At 40.9% G+C, this 19,807-nt stretch overlaps 1 protein-coding gene across 4 annotated transcripts in view; it reads left to right on the top strand.

The window, feature by feature from the left end:
• plekhg5b (pleckstrin homology domain containing, family G (with RhoGef domain) member 5b) overlaps positions 1–19,807 on the top strand; it is a 102,244-nt gene that overhangs the window by 57,719 nt on the left and 24,718 nt on the right. For 2 of the 4 annotated variants that reach the window (XM_022189782.2, XM_022189784.2), the window contains 6 exons: positions 9,741–9,882; positions 12,998–13,097; positions 13,258–13,318; positions 13,594–13,685; positions 13,779–13,915; positions 16,841–17,007. In XM_022189782.2, coding sequence (XP_022045474.2) covers positions 9,741–9,882; positions 12,998–13,097; positions 13,258–13,318; positions 13,594–13,685; positions 13,779–13,915; positions 16,841–17,007 — 699 coding nt within the window. Of the gene's footprint in view, positions 1–3,605; positions 3,764–8,663; positions 8,839–9,740; positions 9,883–12,997; positions 13,098–13,257; positions 13,319–13,593; positions 13,686–13,778; positions 13,916–16,840; positions 17,008–19,807 lie in introns of those variants that run through there. The other 2 variants (XM_022189785.2, XM_051949904.1) reach the window with 2 other exon arrangements.

Below are 19,807 nucleotides of genomic sequence, written 5' to 3'. Positions count from 1 at the left end.
GCATTTGATGATAAACATCCACATAGTTGTGTTTCAATGAAATGATGCTGTGGTGAATTACTTAACTAACTGTACAGGGCAACTCAGTGCAAACACAGTGCGGCTTCATATTTAATATATCTCCACCCAAAAGCATTTGCTGGTGGAGATGATGACGACTTCTTCCTGATACATGCTGCTTCAGACTCATGATCCACAGAATCCATTACTTCAATACCTCCCACATTCACTGTGTAAGCAGCTGTTCAGTGCAATCTGGTAGCGTCACAGTTCATTTTGAAAGATGAATCTGAAGTCCAGGCAGTCTCGCTGTACAAGCCCATTCTGTAGTACGTATTGATATGGCTGTACTTCATAATCATTCTGCTAAAGAAGAATACAAGAAAAGCACACAGCGGTACATTTGTAGTAGGATCGCAATCATGCAATCGCCAGCAGGTAGCTGACGTAGCGTTCACTTGCTGTCATAGTTACAGTGACGCTTTGTCCCGATTTCACAATGATGCCGAAATCGTTAAGAAATCCATGGAACCAGACTATAAACCACATTACTGCCAAAATCTAATCACTTGGTCCTTGTCATTTCTGACCTTCCCTGAAAATTTCACCCAAATCCGTTTTTGAATAATGTTGTGCACAGACAGAATGACAGATTAACAGACAAACGTATGTACTTCAGTTAGTTTCTTTAAACTAATCACTGTCATACTGAGAGAAGCTCCCCAAAGGTTAATTTACAGACTACATTTATAACTACTTTACAAGATTATATGAATCCATGGGAAAACTTGAAGTTTTCATTTGTTGCTACCTGGTGGTTGTTGCTGCTGTTTCACGTAGCAGAGTGAATTTTAAGAAGGGTAACAGGGGCAGCCGAATGAAATGAGCTACCAGTTTATACCTGCAATGTACATCTGATCAGTCAGATGAAGGTCTCAGCTACTTAATACAAATCAGGGGTGTTTAGCCACCACTGCTCTTGCAAATCTTTTAAACTAACTGCTGTTAACTTAAAATGAAGACAGATCCAGCAAACTGTCAGTGTATCATTCCAGTGCAAACTGTACTTACCGTCAATCAGCGATATAGCATCATGTATTCTCCCATCAAGAGCCTTTTGTAGGCTTCTTATTTTAAAAGGTTAGTGTCAGGGTTAGCATCAGTGAGCTAGTTATTTACAGCTAACCATTATTACCTTCTTTGATGGTGAATCCACTCTTTGTTATTTTAAACTGCACAACAGTTTTTAATAAGCCGCAGTGATCCTTTTAAAGTATGACTTTCACTTGTTCATTAGTTATATATACCATCTGTTTTATAGAGCTCATTACATATGCTGCTTTCATTGTTCTATTTTTACTTGTAGATATCAGCTTTGAATGACATCATCCGTTGTTAAGTGCCCTCCTTACATTTGATGTCTGTTAGTGAATGAATGCTGTCACCAGAATTTACCACTGTGGATCCTTTTATGAACACACTGAACATATGTTTGGGTGACACACACAGAGTCACACACACACACACGCAGAGTCACACACACTTGGCTCTCTCCTGGAAGGATGAAACACAACAAGTGCCTCTGTTGGAGTAAATCCATATGTGTGCGAGGCGTCAGGAGTGTACTGTACCACGGTGAGGGAGAGCCGGCTAATGGAGAACAGGCGTGCAGACAGGCGAGCGGTCTTGTTGCATAAGAGCTGCAGTAAAAGCAGGGCCTGGCTCTCCTCCTCCGCCTCCTCTCTCAGCCAGAGGACAGATGGCAGCAGAAGAAAGCGAGCAAGCGAGCAGCGCCGGCTCACTCCCATGGCACTCCTCAACAGATGCATCGTTTATTTATTGAAAAATAAATCAGACCCGGGCCAGGCCTGCCCTGGCTTCCACTTTGATCTCCTGCAGCCTTACTCTGCGCTGCTTTCAATCCCACCTACTGGGCCACTGCTAATGGCAACTCTGTGTAATGTTTAGGAAAGCAGGCTCTGTGCAGCATACACAGGGAGGCCCCATGGGGTCGTACGCTCTGCTCCCTGAGAGGACAATGAAAATTGGCTCTGAAGAAAAAGGGTTAGTGAAAAAGCGACGCTTCGCAGAGTTTGACCTGGTGAGGTTTCTGTCAGCGCAGCTTGATGAAAAGCACACTCGTTCTGCAGGCATTTGACTCTTTAAAGTTTTTCTCTGACAATCCATCATTCTTAATTCAGTAGCAGATATTGTATTCTTAGTTAGAAATCAAAGTCCTGGCAGGACAGCTGCATGTAGGATGGTGAGTGGCTGGAGAGAAAGTACCCGCTGTTTGATTGGTGGTTTGGGAAGATGAGGGAAGAACCTCAAAGCTGGAAGGTATATTCAAAAATATCAATATAATACTGGTATTAACTGGGAAAACTGGGAAAACTGGGTATTCCTGATCTTAGGCTACTACACGGATAACATTTTCTGAACTGATTTGACTGTTGCAACAGTTAAAAATCTTTCACATGGGACATCGACATTTAAAAGAATGTTGTGGAATCCGAATATTACTGTCACTTTATTTGTCTTTATATAATTAGAAAGCAAAAATTCCATTTTATGAAGCAAAAACCATCTATTAGCTCTGCAAACCTGTGATAGAAAATGACTATTGTTTTCTCACATTTAGAGATAATTTATGAAATGCAAAAAAAAAAATCTGTAATGAAATCTGTCTTATTTATTTTCAGTAAATCTGTTCTGGAAACACCAGCAGATCCTCCTCAAAATACTATTCTAACAAGGATACTGAGGCACTCAGTTGACTATTGTGACATTTGATTTACTGAGTATTTCTAAGGCTTTGTGTTGAGTTTATTTTTTTTTGGAAAGGGTTGGGTGTTGAGGCGTCGATGTTAATTTCTCAAATGTTCAAAGCAAAATAAAATGTTCAAACATCTGTTTGATTGCAGTTCATTGGCTTTTGATGTGTTTTTATGAGGTGTTACAGAAAAACAAGTTTGCAATTAACAGATAACAAATACTCTCAATTGCTTGTTTATTAGCAATTATCAATCAACCCAATAAAACTAATGGAGTCTATTACAAGAGTCCTGCAGTAAATCTTGCTTTTATGTGGGTTATAATCTTGAGTTCTATTGATGCTGATGAATTTATTTGAATATGTATTTGAGTATATTTGCGTTCGAACTGTTTGTGTGCTTCCCGCTGTGATGCATGCAAACATATCAAAGGTCAGCACATTTGTGTACATTTAACTGTAAAAATGAGACAGTGGTTGTCTTTTCTTTGAGCCATAGACTATGAACCAGTGATGACGTGTGCTTGTGTCTGAGTTTGGGGTTATCTTTGATTAGTTTGGTGTTCTAGACTGTGTGAGTTGGTCTGACCAAAGTCTGTCTGGATGTTTGACTGACTTCACTGCTGTCATACTATTTGAACAAGACTGTGCATGACTGTTGCTGGTCTGGTGCTAACCAATCGCTTGCGTGCGTAGGTGTGTTTATTGGGATTCACTTGAGCGTTTTTCTTTCTGTTTGTGCGAAGAAGAAAAAAATGGGGGGGCAGAGAGATGACAAGGCCGGGGGCGGCAGGGGGGATTTTGAAGAAGGAAGAGGACGAGAGGTTGACGTGAAGCCGACTCCTCTGGCTGCTCATGATTGAGGAGCAGCAGTGTTAACGCTAACATAACTTAGTGCTGAGGAGAATCCCAACCAGTTGCCAAATTGGTGATGACTTGCATGTTAGGACAGGACCTTAAAGCAGCCTTTTCTGTGGGAGTGGAGTGACGGTAAGCATTAAAGTTGGTCCATGTAATTAAACACACTGTACCTGGATGTCGCCGCAGTCTCAACAAAGACTGAAGTGCAGCGAAGCGTTTCAGTCTCTGACGGGAGGTTGGACCAAACAATACTAAAAAGTATTATTCATAATTCCCCATATGAAACGTTAGTGTTTTGTGTTGACTCAAGTTAGCTTTGATTTCAGGTCTATAGCGTGTTTGGGAGTGAGGCGAGGTTGATGATGGCTGCTTGAAACAATGACAGGGAGTTGAGTTTGCTCTATGGGTGTGGGCACCACTGTGACAAACAGCTGTGTGTGTGTGTTTGTGTGTTTTATAGTAGAGGAGTAATGTCTGGGAACTCCTGTTTTCACAATATGCCAATAAGAGATAAGGTCTCTTGTTATTCTTTTGAGGTATGTTTTTCTCTCAGATCCAGTAAGTTTATGTGCTGTACATAAATCCTAGAAAAAATAATTTCGATCTAGGTCCTATCAGTTTCCCTGGCCAGCTCTAGTAACTGTGACAAGCACATCTGGTTGGCTAACAAATTTCTTCTTAAACCTTTTACCACTCCTTCCTGTTTTCATTATCAAATATCAATGGAGAAAACAGTGCTTGTTATTTATAGCCCACTCAAGCTGTGGCTTTCACTGGTATAATGACAAAAAGATTTTATCAGCTGTAGCTAATTAATGTCAGAATGAAGTTTTGGCTCTTGTTGTGGGGTTAATGTACTCTCTGCAAATGTCTGGGACAGTCCCATATGGTCCCTATAGAAAAACTCAGGAAGTGGCTGTGCTCTGCCTCTTAACAGTGGACAGTTAACGAGATATATGCTCGCCAAACTTTTCTCTTGTAAAAGTACAACATATTGTTTAAAAGCATTTCTGATAAACTATAAATCTCAAATTTGTGTTACTGATCCAAGTCTGTTTTTTATAAAGGGCCCATATTCTGCCCCCCTTTTCAGCAAAGTCATGACAGGCTCACAGGTCGCTGGGATGTGTGGTTCAGATTTTCAGCTCAGACTATCACAAAGATGGTTAATTTCAACTTGACTTTATAACCCCAGATCTTAACCTTGTTCTAAACAGGCAGTTTTAATGCCTGTAGCTTAAAATGCTGCTAAGCTGCTGCTGTCCATGCCCATTTCAGGAAGAAGACTCTCTCTGCATTTGTGATTGGCAGTGTGGAGCAAAACAGTTGACCACGTGGCAGTTGACTCAGTGTGTGAGACCAAGACTATCTCTCTGAGGGATAGTTTAACATGGAAATGTCACAGAATTCACAGCATAGTTGTTTTTAACTCATATGTGTAGAGACTTTGTCATTAGCAGTATTTTCGTGGTGCTGAGCATGTTGAGGTGAAGGCTGGTTACATGTAGGCTGAAATTTAGTCTCCATTTCATTCTCATCCTGTTGAATGAAAACAGAAACACAGAAATGTATAAACGAGAACAGTTTGATTGGGAATTCAGCTATACAGAATACAATATATGTGAGCACAGAGAGCAGGAGATAAGCAAACAGATGTAAACATCAGTTGAGTTGTCGTTGCACTGATGCACAACAGAAAACAGTACCACCTCCTTTAACATGATGCAAACACACGGTGATGCGCGCTATTACATAAGTGCTAGGTGTGCTCTGGCAGGACAAGCTGTTCCGGAGGACGGCTGAGTAAGGTTGGAGAGAGGAAATGTAGTCGGGTTGCAACTCGACAAGAGTGTAGTTTTGGCTTTTGCAAAACCAATAAAAGCATTACGGAACAGATTCTCTTTAAAGCAGCCCTGTGATGGATGCGTCTTGTATCACAGTCAGATCTGTAATCTGGGTTTGAATTTATCTGCGGCATTTCCCTCTATGCGTCACATAATTCCGCACACAAAGACATATTACCCACAGATTTTCCAGCTTGTGAGGATGTGGCAAGCGGTCCAAACTTATTTAAAATTGTCCTCGGGAGCCAAAACTGTGATGGTGGTGAGGAGGTTGCAGCCAAATTAAACTGCCTGGCTGTTGCCTTGAACCCACAAGTTCCATCCCTAATTATAAATCATGTTCAAGACGCTTGAATCTGAACTTAAAATAACCATTCTCCGGTTTAATGTCTTTGGAGTCAGCTGTGTGAAGGCGTCTTGTGTTTTGTAAAAGTGCCAGAATAAGATCAAACCTTTAGTGATGTGTAACGCTCTGTGCCGTAAACGTGCATAGATATAGCCTTAATGGGTCGTGTGCTAGTGCAGTGGGGATTAAGTGTTAAGGTTATAATCCTGATTCACCTCAGAAGACTTTAGTCATCTTCCTTCAAACAAGAACAGCTTTATTATAGCTGAGCGACTGTTGCACTGCTCATCGATGACACAACCTTGGAGCGGGCATGCCTGTGTTTGTAAGTCCATTAATGTGTGTGTTTGTGTGTGTGTGCGGGGAGGGAGAATAGCCGTGTTTGCAGGATGTGTGGAAACAAGGGTGCACAAGCAAGTGCCACGTGGCATTGAATGTGCTAAGCCAAGACGAGGGCCGTTGTGGGGCACGAGTGTGTTCTCAGCTGTTGAGGGGGTGAAGGTGTGTGTGTGCGAGCTTTTGTGTGCGTGTGTGTGTTTGCATGCTGCGTTTTTCATCTACAGTCATGCTAGCCTGGACCATCTCACTAATCCGGCCAGATCTGAGAGCAGGCATTGCAGGGGACACGCGACACACACTCACATGACACATGTTGTCTCGCACACATTCATACAGGCGCTGGAGGAGGCACGCACGGCTGCCTGTCAGCTGTCCAACACCTTCTCTTACAGTCAGCCTCAACTAAACACTCCTCCTCGCTGCGTTGGGGGGAAAATGACCTAGGAAAAATGAAAGTCTGGTTGTTTTCGTACCTAAATATCAATCATCCCCTCATTGATTGGAATGTTCAGTATTGGAAAAATCCCTGCTGAACTGCTCTGTTAGGTGCATATCTTCAGGTATCTGTCATGAGTGCGAGAGCTTTTCAAGGGTTGAGGGTTTTTTTTTTTCCATTTGGTGCTTTTCGGTTCGAGCAGAGCCTTTCCTTCATCCTATGATGCACTCGTTTGTTTTGGCCAAAGCATCAGGTTTTTTCAGCTGCTTCAGTTATAGCAGGAATGTGAACGCCCCAAGTTGATAGTGAGGAAAGCTTACCTATCTAGGCTATTCTCTAAATATGGCATCTGATTTGCTCGTATTTCTCTATGCCGGCCGACTGTCTCCGCACCTCGTGGAGAACTTCCCACCTCCGTGCGAGGAAACATTTGACTCCGCTGTATAAAAATGGTGTGCATGCGTTGACGTGGGCTTCAGAGAAGCATAAGCAGGTGATTTTGTAACAGATTTCTGCGACTTATTTGTGGTCACTAAGTGGTCAGTGAGTCAGTCGGAGGTGAGACACTTTATTCCTCTGTTCCTGCAACTTTTCATACATCATCAGCTGCAATCATTGAGAAATGTCTTAACTCAGAATTTGACACATCACACCCATAATCCTCCTTCTAATGTTACACAGTATTTGCAGATACAGTGCAACGTTAGTATTTATTTTAAGTTGTGCTGGAATCCACTCAATGAATCACCATTTACACAATTTGGGTCACCACAGATTTCAGTAAAATAATGTTTGGGCTAAATAAAAAAAAAATCAAATCAGTCTATCTCTAAGTTATCACATGTTTTAATAACATTTAGCTCAACAAACAAACTCCATTAAGTTTGGGGAATTAGTTATTCCTCTACAATCAGAGGTATTTTTAATGACAAATTATTTAATGACTGGTAGCATACACACACATATTAAAGTTGAAAATGCAGAAAAATGAAATTGTTCCAATTAGTATTTCCCTGTTTTATTTAAAGATTTTTTTTCCAAGTGTCATTTAGCATAATTAATAACATAAATAATTAGGCCTGAAAATATGAAAAATTAAGTTGTTTCAGGGTTAAATTTGTAGAGGATGGGACTTCAATCCAATTTTATTAAGTTACCTCAAATTGGATTGTGTTTTAAAAGAGCTAATTCAGAAATTTGAGTTTAACTTACACACAATATTAAGTTGATGCAATTATCAACACTATTACGCAAACTTAAAAGGTTTAGAAATCATGAAATCAGATTTTTTTTTTTTTTTTTATCCTGCAGCCTTGCATTTAATTAAGTGGTTTGAGTGTGTGTAGTGACATGTGGATCCTGTTTTATAGTCTTGTCCATGGTTTATACCTGGAATAATGGCCACGCAGCTTTGTATCTGCATGTTTGTTGTTCTGAGATCCCAGCAATTATTTCAGCATGCACATTACTATCATAACTAATAGAAACAATAGCCCAGACTATGAAAAGTAAGTTGTAATAAACTGGAATGATCCGTTCACCCCGTGTCATATTCACCACAGTAAACATCCTCTTATTTTGTTTAGCCTCAGCGCTCCTTGTCTCTGTCTCTGTCTCTCAGTGTCTTTCTATTTAAAACCTCTCTCTGGTTGGGGCTCTGCCTGGGTATAGTGACCCTGGGTGTATGAGAGGAAGGGAGGAGTCTGTGCTGCTGGTGGCAGTGGACAGAGAAGAAAGGGGGGAGAGAGGAAAAAGAGGAGAGGACCCTGCTCGTGTAGCTCAGAGCGGGGCTGTTTAATCTCTACAGGACTGTCAGATGGCTTTGACAGAGCGCAGGCACCAATTAGGCTGCAAGATTAGGGGGGCTTTGTACTTCTGAAAAGCTTCTGGACAGACCTTTTTATTCTTCCTTCCTGCTTTGGCTTTATATCTTCACTGGGACTCCTCACCCGCCCTTAACCTTATCCCCCCCTCCCCTTCTCTCTCTCCCTCCCCCTCACTGTCCTCCTCCAGCCCTGCGACCTGCTCCTTAAAATCTGCGATTATACCTGGCTAGACATTGAGAGGAGTGGATTAATAAGGCAGCTCGTCAGTGTGGGTTGGCAGGGGTGAGTGGCAGAGTTAGTTAGCAGGCTAAGCAAGGTGGCAATTTGGATGTTTATTGGGGTCCCGGGTGCCTGCTGGCATGGATATGGAGCCAACTTGCAAGGACTCCAGCTTCCATCTGCACAATATGACGGTAGAGTAACCATGGCGGGGACATTTATATTTAAATCTGAGTTTCTTGTCTGCTCTTAAACTCTGTTTTGTGTAGACAGGCTGTACAGCTGCCACATATTGCCATCTTCAATAGTATAATGACCTAACACAAGCCTCCGTAACATGTATGGCATCTTCGTCTTGCATATCTGTGGTTGTTTACATGCAGACTAGACTGACTAGCGGTGCACAGACACACTGCTCCTCCTGACTACATGGAAACAATGACAGGAAGTACATTAGCTGGACCTCCATTGTATCTCCCCATACGTCCTGGCTTCCTGAGCCGGGTGTGGGTGATGCCGAGCGGGGACACAGGGTGGAGTGTGGAGATGTGCACAGAGGAGTCCTCCGTTGCTTCCCAACCCGGCGTCGAGGTGAAGGGAAGAGCTGTCAGCAGAGGGGGGTCGGATATGTCTGGGCCGAGGCAGACAGAGAGCTCCTTAATCCTGCAGCCTTCTGCTGCATGTTATGGAGCTCTGCGGCCTGGAAGTCTCCCAGCTGCTGACCTGTGGTCGGTTTCATTGTTTCACTTTGCAGGGTACAATTTTGGATTCGGTCACGCTCAGCTGCTCCCAGATCAGCACACAAGGTGACAAACTGACTTGAAGCCAATTAGTAGTCGTCCCACAGAGGGGGACAGATGGTGAGAAGGTGGGAGTCACCCAACCTCAGGAATGCCCGTGGCAGCCTCAGTGGTCATTTAATTGTGGCAGAAACAATAGTCGAGCAGGGAGCTGTTTATTCTAAATGTGTTTGACTGGTTTGCCCTTTTCACTTTGGCCCCGTCTTTTAAATAGTTTTTGTGTTTTAATGCAGAGACTTTGTGTACTTAGCAGTTATCTGACTTGCTGTTGTCCTCTTTTCCTCTCTGTGTTTTAGGTTTGCCACCACCCAGACTGCCAAGACCTGAATAGCAAAAGCCCCCTTCACCTGTGTGAGTCATGTGACTCACGCTGCCATTCGGAGAACACAGACAACATGCACTTTGATCGGCACCCCCGATTCGACTTACAACCTCAAGGTACACTTGCAGGATTTCTTTATTTGGTATTCCCCCGCTGATAGAGCTGATGTCAGCCCCATTACCTCATTACAGGATTTCACTGTGTAAATATCAAGGACACGGAGCTTTTATTGTTGTTTAAATAAGGCAGATATTGTACATAACTTTCCTGTTGCAAGGCATTTTCTTTCTAATGTCTTTGAACTTTTGTAATTTATGTGATCATTCATTTTTGTCTGAACAATTGTCATTGTTGTTGATATTAAAGGGTCGGTTCACCCAGATAGAAAACAGTAGAAGAGAGAGTTATTTCTTCATGCTTATTTTGATGTCATAAAGGCTTGTTGACAATTTCTGTCACTATTTTTCTGATAAATAGCAGAATTGCTGGAAATCTCTGCCCGTAGTGTAGTCATTTAACTTCTGCTTTGAAAGCTCCAATTGGTTAAATGTTTACAGAAACTGGCAGAAACAGCCATCAATGGACAATATTCCTGATCTATTGGAATTCTGAGCAAATGAAAGTGGTGACATTTCTGAGGTTTAGGGTTAGTTTGTGATATACATCCTGAGATTTCTGCTTTCATCAATAGTAAAGACAAATTCCCTGTTGTGTCTAGTAGGGCTGCCTCTGTATCTAAATTTTGTCAGACAAATCAGAGTTCATTTTAGATTTTAAGTGTGTTTTTCCTAGTGTGACTTTTTAACTGGTTAGCTAATAAGCATTCTGACATGCATTTATTTCTGCTAATCTGAATCAACTAAAAGTATCAGCTTCATGTCTGAGTGAGCTCCCTGGTTACCTTTCCTATAGAAGTCACAATGACAATCTTGCTAGGCTGGACTTAGTTTAATTTCTGAATCACTTCCAACACCAAACAAGCCTGAACTGCACCCAGTCACATTAATCTATACACACACACACAAACAACGGTGCTTAAAGTTGTGTGAAATAATTAAGCTTTATCCACATTTCAACACTGAGACTCATCCAGAAACATCACAGCTTATTACATACTCGCAGCAGCAGGGTCTATATGAGCGTCTCCAGAGCAGAAGAGTTGCGCACATTTATGCACGGAACAACAGCAGCAAGTTTATTAGATATAATTATAAATGATCCCTGACATGGAGACCGAATCGATCAGTATCTCACAGCAGGTCACACTGTTCTTTTACTGTTTGTTAAGTAGATTATCACCACACATGGACAGAAAATTTAGTGTTTGGGAAATCATAAATAAACTCGGCTGCTGGTCATTAAGGCATCTTGACAAGCTGCTATTAGTTTAGATTTAGTCCTTCATTTTCTTATTGGATTATTGTGTGTTATGCATGTTTTGGTGTATGGGATAAACTCAGGTGAGTGGCTAATATTGTGTGAGTCCGATGGCTCTATCTGTCATTGTGTTTATGTCTGTATGAAGCCACGAGGACCATAAACAGAAAAGGGACCTGTGTCTGAATGATTAAATGTGGTCGGTTTAACTGTCTAACAATGCTATTTATCTAAAAAGGACTCAACTCTGCACTGATGACTTTCAGCACAAAGAGACAACATTGTAGCATGAACTAGGCTTTAGTTTCCCTGTTTTACAGTAGTGAACACGACATATAGACAAAAAGCATCATCCATGTGTAGCTTGTTTATGGGCTATTAGAGTAACTGGAAAATTTTGTTGTACATATGTCCAATGACAATAAAGACATTTGATTTTGAGTCACCCATGTGGACATGTACTTCACAGTAGCTGTTGGTAAAATTGCTTCTTTAACACACTGGAACCATTGGCTATGTTTCCATGTATCTGTCAAGTCAGTTTGCAGCCAATTTTTTTGAAAAGGTGCTACAAAAGAAAATGGGAATTAAACTTGTTTCCATTTGTAGTTTGGGGCGAATAACCTCGGCTGTGTCATGTGATCTAAAGGTGGTGGTGTACGCTACGCTATGCATGGCTGGAATAAACAGAAGAAGAAGGCACAGAGGAAATAAGCAACTTAAACAAACTAGAACTAGAATAACAAAACTTGTATTGCGATGCTTCAAAATGTGCATAAAAATCTGTGATATAAATACGGCTACTCACATTTTAGAACACTGAACCTACCCCTACTGATCACATTCACTCAAGTTTCAGCTTCTGTCATCAGGTAACCACAAGTGTAGTACATGTTGTATAAACTATTGCTCAACTCGCAGATTCAGAGATTTTTCACTGATGCTTCAAAATATCGACTTTTTTGCGGCAGCTTTAGTATTTGGTGATTACAGCCGAGAAAACAGTGTTCTAATGTTTATTTCATTCAGAGACTTTATTGTCAAGGGTTTTAATTTGACCTGTGTTCATGTGGGCAAAAATTGGCAAGTTTGAGCCTTGCTTTATAGTGTAGCGTATACCCCGGTTGGCGCCATTATTATAGAAACTTAGCTATTAGTCAAGTCACAGTTATCGATGTAGCATATTTTAAACATTGGCTGTTGTGGCAGGGTGCTTTCCAGTAAAAATAGATTATGATTGGAAGTTTAAATACTGTGCGTAAGACCCTGTAGTGTTAATTACCTGTGTAGTTTACATCTTAAGGATTTAAACCTTACAAAATGATAGAAAATGCTACTCTACCTGACTGTAATGCAAAATAAAGCTGAGAATCCGCAGTATTATTAGTTATAAAGATGAACTAATTCAATGTTAAGGCTAAGACTATCCAGCATCAGTGCGTCTGGAAATTAAGCTGACTTTGAACTCAGGTTTTGATCTTACAAAAATACAGAGGAAGACCCCATAATCCCATGATCCTTGGATCTCTTGTGAGCAGGCTTTGTTTTTTGGTTAGGAGTGCAATGCACCAATGGATGTGCAGGAAGCTGTCACTGGACTATGTCGGTAGTGAAGGCTCTTAAAAATAGGTTACAACAAGCATATTTTTTGATATTGGTTCCTTGTATCGCTACAGAAGCCTCTTCACCCTTGTTGAGATTCGGCAGAAATCTGTGTAAATCTGTTGAAGAAGGGGCGAAAATGTGTAGGCCTTTTTTCTACGGTTTATGGGTGAACCAGTTCTTCAAAGCTTGCTATTAAGACTAACTTAGCTCCAACAGAGGGAATGACTGCTGTGTTTTGTTAACCCTCAGCCTCCATCCTGGCTCGGAACGTGTCCACGCGCTCCTGTCCCCCACGCACCAGCCCCCCCTCCGACCTGGAGGAAGAGGAAGAGGGGAGCAATGACCGCGGGTTGGTGACCCTCCGTTATGTCACGCTAGTGCTCATGTCCTCCTCCTGCATGTCAGCAGGGCTCTTTTCTCAAAGTCTCGAAGCCCACATGAAAGAGGCACTTTCTCATATGTTTGCCGTTAAGTGCAGGGGATGATCATGTGTGTAACTGTTTTCGCAGGGAGCGTAAAACCGTGGGGATGAAGCTGGTGAAAAAGAAGCAACGGAGACGACACACCGATGTAAGTAATTGTGCAGACGCGAGAAAGCTCCCCCTTCCCCCGATGAAAACCCCAGCCTCTCTTCTGTTCCTGGAAAGAGTCTGGAGGAAGACCGTGTGATCCGCGCAGGGAGTTGGGAAATACAGCAGCAGCACTATAACATAACGGCATCACCTCGGCTGGTGTTTCCGTGTGAAGCAGGCAGTGCAGTGAGAAGGAGCCCCCCTGTGGATCTGCTGAGAGCATACATTCAGCCCCACCTGTGTAAACTAAGAGTGTGTCTGCTCTCCCTGCAGGACCCCAGTAAGGAGTGCTTCAGCCTCAAGTTTGACCTCAATGTGGACATAAACACAGAAATTGTACCTGCTATGAAAAAGAAAACGCTGAGGTGAGAGAAGAGGAGGGAAGGCCGCCTAATATCAGAAGTAATTGCTTCTTTACCAAGTATGAGCTTCTAACATTCTTTGTGGTGTGTAAACAGAGAGGTTCTGGGTCCAGTGTTTGAGAGGAACGGCATTGAACTGTCCCGGGTGGATTTGTTCCTGGATCAGTCCAATACGCCGCTGTCCCTCAACTTCGAGGCCTACCGTTTTGGAGGACACTACCTCAAAGTAAAAGGTAAAAATCAACCGTCCATACAGCAAATAATTGACTCTAACTTGCATTTTCAGCACATAGAGCTCCGTAGCAGAGACACTTCCTTTTACGTTCAGTGCATCACTTGCTTTAAGTCTGGTGTCACTTCTTATTCAGTGATAATTATGCAAATTAAATGGATTGCGGTTTAGCTCATTTACATGTTGTAGTAAATACACTGCTCCAGTTAAAAAAAATGCTCTGATGTAAAATGCTGCTCTGCTGACAGTAAATTCTGGCGAGCTTGGTAAACAAGGTAAAATTAGCTGCAGAATGAAATAAATAAAATTTCAAAATACAATTTTATATTATGAAGCTCTAAGTGACACATAAAAGTCACTGTCAACAGCGTCATTTGTTACTGTGAGATTTTCTACCAGATAAAATAAATGGAGATGATGCATCTACTAAGTCCAGGAGCAGAACAAAACTTAGTTCTAATCAACTATAAAAATCATTTAGTTGTTGGACATTTGTGAAAGAGCTACAGGCAAGCATTTGCACGATAAACTTGTAAAATAAGTTCAAATGGCACAATTGACTCGCCCATAGTTCTCATAGGCTGCTCATAGAACGTCAGCAGTCCCCGTGTGTTTCAGATTTTACAGTGTTTAACAATAGTCTGAGTAAGACAGAGGATGAAGGCCAGCTTCCTCTCACACCCGTGTTTCCGACTAGAAGGAAAAGGAGTGGACCGTACGTTTGTGATATCGCGCTGATCAGAGTTCCAAGTGAGAAATGTGTCACTGATCTGCTCAGTCTTGTCCCATAAGTTGTCTGAAAATTCCTGTCAATTTGAAATTAGAAGTCGTAGGTTTAGTATGACGTGAGGACTGAAGCTTTTTTTTTCTTTTTATTGTTAGCTGAAACTGGGAAGGGCATGCCTTCTCTGCATAAACACTTGTTACAGTTTCTGGATCAAAGGCCCATTAAAGCCGTTCATAAAAGAGATCCAGTGAAAGCCATGAATAATGAATAACTGCTTTTCTTTTGAAATGTCACCTCCTGGCTCTCCCCTCTTGACCACAGTCTGGAGTTACATACAGTCTGAAACTCAGAGGTGGAGGGCTAACAGTCACTTAGAAATATCCTTATTTTTGAAAGAAAAGCATTTTTTTTCAATGAAGATAGCATTAAATGAATCAGAAATACAGCCTAGACAGTGTTAAAGTGTTAAATAAAGATTCTGTCGGGAAACAGCTGATTTTTAATGGAATATCTCCATAGGGGTGCAGAGGAACATTTCCAGCAACCATCACTCCTGTGTTCTAATACTACATTGTGTTAGCTAATGGTGTTGAAAGGCTAGTTGATGATCAGAAAACCTCTGTGCAATTATGTTAACACATGAATGAAAGTGTGAATTTTCCCAACAGTACAAAGGTTTTAAACATTTTAATCTGAGTTTGAGCAAATAATAAACTATAGCCAACATTTTTAATAACAGTAGGGTTCCTTTTAAATGGGCACACTGATTCTGTATCTTTGCAGCATTACGGTCATCATTTGTTTTAGCTTTTACTCAATGGATAATAAATGTAATACATCTAAAGCTCTAGTTCTTACTTACTTTCATTATGTATTTTATTGTAAAGCAATTTTTATCTTTATTTTGAAAGGTCCTACATAAGTAAATCTACAAGAAAATAAGTACAATTTTAATATTTTGTTTTTGTCATCTAAAAAATTCCATTCCCTTCTCTGATGACATGCTTTCAGGTCATTAAAAGTGTCAGAAAAAAGTCTTTTAAAATGACAATGATAGTTGTGGAGCAGGAAAAGTGACAATTTTCTGATGAGTACAGAGGAGAATTTAGAGGCAGACTTTTGAGTGAATTCTGGGCTTAAATTTACCCAGTGGGTGGAAACTCTTCTTTTAAATGAATGCTTATGTTGCTGTGTGTCCACTTTATATGTAAACAAGCTGCTGTTTTCTGACAGATTTGTCAAAAAGGTGAAAAATTATTACCTTTTTGACATGTCAGTGTTGGATTTGTTCTTTTTTGCTGCCCTCAAGTAAACAAAAAGTTAATCATTGCAGGTTTAGTTTAAGCCTGAGTTTAACCAGTTTTGGTTTGTATTAACTTGTCGGGTCAGTTCAGGTCAATTCTGAGAGAATTCATTGCTGCACTGTTGGCGATATTGTTCAGTCTCCATAAATGTGTTTATTGAGGCTAAAAACTGAGTTCTGTAAAATATTTTGGCTTCATTTTGAGAATTTTGGACCTGAGGATGTTGGAAAGTTGAATATTTCCAAAAATATAACTTCCACAGTCATGAAATTAACACTCAAAATATTTGAATGGGTCCAGCAGAGAATACAGTTTTCATTAATGGCTCTTGAAAATGGGGAAAAAAAAAAAAGCAACATTTTCAAACGAGGCTTTGGGGCACTTTCCTGCGAGTGTATTTGAATGAATGTATCCACATTTCTCACTAAAAAGACAGTGTTTGCTCGGTGTTTCACCAACTTTCAAGGCCTCTAACATCAGTTGAACTTCATGTGTGGGAAGTGTTATAAGGCAATGTTCTTTTTTGTTTTGTTTTCCTTAGTAGTTGGAGCTGGAATGGTTGCAGAACATGTAATATTGGCATCAACAGATATTAGATGGAGGCAACTTTAATGCGAAAATTTTGCCAAAAATATTCTACAGGCCTTAGTTTTGGGTCCCAAATAAAAAATAGTAAAACTCTGGAAAAAAATCTGAGATGATGGAGTCATGATATGAGCCATTTTGGGTGTAACTCTGGGTTCAAAATGACTCTACATTTAGAAGGAAAATGAACTCGGAATATTGTGCATGATCTCTTTGGCCCAGAAAATAAGTAAATAATGATATCAAGACTATGCAAGTATGAAGCTTCCTGAATGGGCCTCAGTTTCGTTTTGTTCTGCCGTCTTTTCAGCACGACCAGGTGATGAGCTGAAGGTAGAACAAGGTGTGAAGGACCTGCGGTCGCTCAGCCTGCCCAACATGAAGCCCTCAGGAGGCCAGAGCCCCTACATCCTCACCCCAGGCATTGAGAAAGTAGAGCATGGATCTCTTGGACGCCGTGAAAGCATAGATCTGTTGGTGAGTTCCATGTTTCAGGTTTACGGTATCATACAGTCGTTACTGTATTTCATGTGACGCTGCAGCTCATTTGACACGTGAAGCCATCTGTCAGACTCATTACACTGAACTGCACCAGCTCTTTAAACCACGTTCTGCACATAAACACAGACACACCCTGAGACACTTATTGTTTTTGCCACACCCTTTGCTCTTTTCCATGACTTCACCCCCTCTTTCTCTGCTCCCATAATGCCTCGGGCCACTCTAGTATCTCGTGGTAATCTCATCATCACCTCATTGTCTTCCATTACTGTTATCAGAATCCTGGACATGTATTTGTGGATTTCCGTTGTGGTCGTCTGCCAGCTCGGTGTGTGTCTTTAAGTTTAGTCTGTGCCAGCTTGAATCCTCTGAATCTTATTTGATGATGAGTTCAATCAGAGCCACTCTCTGCCACTTCAGTGCTTCATGCAGCGACGGGAAGTGGCTGTTTTGTAACCGATGAGAGATGCTAAGAGGCTGACTGAGGCCTGCAGGATCCTGATCCACATGACTGCCAAACATGGAGTCTGGAAGTAGGCCAGGCGGTCATCAGGTTCAAGTTGTGGCACATACTGTAAGAACTGTGAGCCAGAGTTGGCGCTCTTAAAGGATGAACCGTTTTTCTCAACGCCAGCTTTGATGAGTTTTAGCATTAGCACACATTAACCAGGATTTAGCTCCAGAGCTGCAACTACCTCATTATCATTTCATCTGTCAGACCATTTTGTTTACTATTCAAAGGATTGTTTGGCCTATAGAACACCACGAAATAGTAAAAGCACCCGAGATACTATAACCAAATACACTGTTAACCAAGATCCACCTCCTTTAGTTAACCCTATCTTAAAACAATGCCAAAACAGTGCTGTTTATCAGAAAAAGAAACTGTAAAATCAGGAAGAATCATTTTGAACTTTCTGACCAGGCCATGAAGTAATCATGTGTGCCTGTGCTGTTTTGTTCCAAAGTGAATATCCAAATCCATGTTTCATCCAAATCATTTTGCTTTATTTAAAAAGAAAATGCTATAAACGGTTCTTTTGCACCATGGCCGACTCAGCTCCTGCCAAACCTTCCTGGACTTTTCTCCTGAACTGCAGGCTGTGTTTACAGTAAAGCAGTAAAATCTATACAGTGTGCAGAGTCATTATTTTTCCCTAATATTAGTGGCACAAGTGGGCACTTGAAAAAATGTTGGTTGATGTTGATACCAGGCTTTTATTATTTTGTAGAACAAATACAGTAATGCACCTTTTGTTATTTATTGTCTTATTTATGGCATTCTAATTTACTGTATTTACTGGAACATGTCTGAGTTTCCTCTCCTCGCCGTGTTTCCATAGAGGTGCAGGTTTTCATGTTGCAGTGAAAAATGAGCTCATATCGAGTAAAACTTTTTAGTCTGACTCACAGGATGTAGGGTACAAGTATAAGCCTGACATTGGCTGCTCATTTCAGTTCTCCTCTCCTTCCACTATCTGAACGTTGCCTTCGTCAAAATCATCTTCACTTTGGGAAGCAGCAGCAACAACCTCCAGGTACAGAGTTGCAGTCAGACCAGTGTTTTTATCGCCTGAATTTTTTTAGTGATTGAAACAGCGGGGTCTTGATTTTAGTCAAAAGTAGGCTTGTCTTAGCTGCCAAAAATCAACTTAATTTGTAATTTATGCACACTCTATGTGCTAATTAAGGTAACTTCAGTGTGACTTGAAAACATTCTCATACTGACTTTTTAAAGTTTCTAGCTGACTGATCCTAAATATACAGTAAATAATCATGATTAATGTTAGTTAGGATGAATACCATTTTTTGCTTTGCACTTTGTGAAAACAACGTTACAAATACCAAATTATAAAAATGGTGAAAGCAAATACAAACAATAGATAAGATCACAAGCATGCAAAATTTCAACATAAGATAATTAAGTTAGGTCAAGTTAATGTTTTTTAATAGCATCAAAGTCTCTTCTAATAAAAGCGATTACTATTGGCGTTATGAAAGTAACCAAACATGTTTAAATCTCGGGGTTCGGCCCCTGTAGTTTTATTTATGGTGTGATTTCACCTGAATAATTAAAATGTTAGAGATTAAAACCATACAAAAATTGTATGAAAACTACTTTACCTGCCTTTAATACATATAAAAAAAGAACAGAATGTAGCCCCTTATGTCTGCCTAGAGTCTCATGGCATACAAGTTTAGGCACAGTGGGGAAATACTGCACACATACTGTGACTTTTTTCTAATAAAGGCCAAGTTATAGTTCCTCAGCTGTGATTGGACACTTGCTGTGTGTAAGGAGAATTAGGAAGCAGTCAGCTGTTCATATTAATCAGGCCAACAGTCTAAAACCCAAACATATACAGAGATAGAGAACATGCAATATATGATGTTTGGTCTCCTTTTTTGATTAATAGCTCAACAGATTTAACTGATTATTCAAATTTTCCATCGGTTTACTTTAGCTGTATTATCATAGCTCTGTATTATTGCTCCATGATGTCGTCCATTTGACCTCCAGTGACCCCGTTTGAGAGCCAACCCCTCAATATAAAGCATTACTGTCAGTGCTGTGATAAACTGCACAGACTGCATACGTCACTGATGGTTAATTGCCCTTCAGGCAGGTTGAGACCTACCTACAGTTGAGTTAGATTATGTATACGTGTGCTGTAAACAGATGTCATCGTTGCTTCAGGCAGGAAAACAGGTGGAGGCTTGGTTGAGGTAAGTCAGAAAAGTTAGTCATCCAGTAAAGACGCAAACGCTGGATGTT

This window comes from Acanthochromis polyacanthus, chromosome 6, assembly GCF_021347895.1.
Source record: "Acanthochromis polyacanthus isolate Apoly-LR-REF ecotype Palm Island chromosome 6, KAUST_Apoly_ChrSc, whole genome shotgun sequence".
NCBI classification, from domain to species: domain Eukaryota; kingdom Metazoa; phylum Chordata; class Actinopteri; family Pomacentridae; genus Acanthochromis; species Acanthochromis polyacanthus.
This window is presented reverse-complemented; position numbering and strand designations above follow the sequence as displayed.